This window comes from Geospiza fortis, unplaced genomic scaffold, assembly GCF_000277835.1.
Source record: "Geospiza fortis unplaced genomic scaffold, GeoFor_1.0 scaffold241, whole genome shotgun sequence".
Taxonomy (NCBI): Eukaryota; Metazoa; Chordata; class Aves; order Passeriformes; family Thraupidae; genus Geospiza; species Geospiza fortis.
In genome coordinates this window covers 1,187,909-1,189,116 of record NW_005054491.1, presented here as the reverse complement: position 1 = coordinate 1,189,116, position 1,208 = coordinate 1,187,909, and the positions used below count along the sequence as shown (strand labels likewise).

The 1,208-nt window shown below is 52.7% G+C and overlaps 1 protein-coding gene across 1 annotated transcript in view; it reads right to left on the bottom strand.

Moving 5' to 3' along the window:
• Positions 1–7: 7 nt before the first annotated feature.
• Positions 8–1,208, bottom strand: part of MAP1S (microtubule associated protein 1S) — a 19,661-nt gene continuing 18,460 nt past the window's right edge. The window contains exon 7 of the mRNA XM_031063278.1: positions 8–276. Coding sequence (XP_030919138.1) covers positions 14–276 — 263 coding nt within the window. The 3' untranslated portion in view covers positions 8–13. The remainder of the gene's footprint in view (positions 277–1,208) is intronic.

Here is a 1,208-nt window from a genome sequence, read left to right as displayed (position 1 = left end):
GTCCCCCCCCCCATCAGAACTCCACCTTGCAGGCGGGGAAGGTCTCGTCCTGCATGGCCACGGTGCTGTTGCTGCCCAGCACGGTGATGCCCAGCTCCTGCTGCCGCTCGTGCGTCTCCTGGTACCACTCGTGCATCACCAGCGAGTCGAAGGTGGGGATCAAGGTCACCTGAAGGGACGGCCGGGCCACCCTGTCACCACCCCCAGGAGCTGGGAAGGGGCACCCAGGCCACCCCATCACCCCCAAAGCATCAGGAGGGGCACCCAGGGCATTTTGTCACCTCCCCAAATAACGGGAAAGGGCACCCAGGACTCTTTGTCACCCCCCAGATATTGGGAAGGGGCATCCAGGACACTTTATGACCCACCCCCAGCATCAGGAGGGATCCCTAGGACACCTTGTCACCCCCCAGCAGTGGAAAAGAACCCTGAGGACACTTTGTCACCCTTCAGCACTGGGAAGGGGCACCCAGGACACTTTGGCACCCCCCAAATATTGGAAAGGTGCACCCAGGACACTTTGTCACCCCCCCGCACTGGGAAGGGACCCCGAGGACATTTTGTCACTCCCCAAATATCGTGAAGGAACCCCCAGGACACCTTGTGACACCCCAGGTAACAGGAAGGAACCCTGAGGACACCTTGTGACCCCTCAGCAGTGGAAAGGGACCCCCCAGGACACTTTGTCACCCCCAAGGAACCCCGAGGACACTTTGTCACCCCCCAGCACCCTGAGGGAGCCAACCCCAGCCCTCCCCACAGCCCAGGCTGGGCATGAAACATTTTGCCAGTCATTATTGATTCTGGTTCTTCTGAGTTTACATATAAACGTCCCTATCTTAGAGCCAATATTATACCATATGATATGAACTCCTGTAAATAAATTGGTAGGCTCCCAGTAAGGGAGTTTAAAACACCCTGCTACTATATAGAAAACCTTTGCTGTTATAGTTCTTCCTAATGACACACTCAGCCAGCATTTCAGTGCACTGAAAGAGATCTGAAAACAAATATTGGCCTTTGACAGGGTAGAAGTGGTTATGTGGGAATCTGGTCTGGAAAGGCATAGATATTTCTGTGCATGGTAAAGTGATGTAATAAAACAACTTGATAAGACACAACTTAATGCAAAATACGTTTAGTTGGAACCAAAGTACTTTTTGGATAAGGAGTGATGTGAAGAGAGGAAAAGATAACTAAAGGGAAAG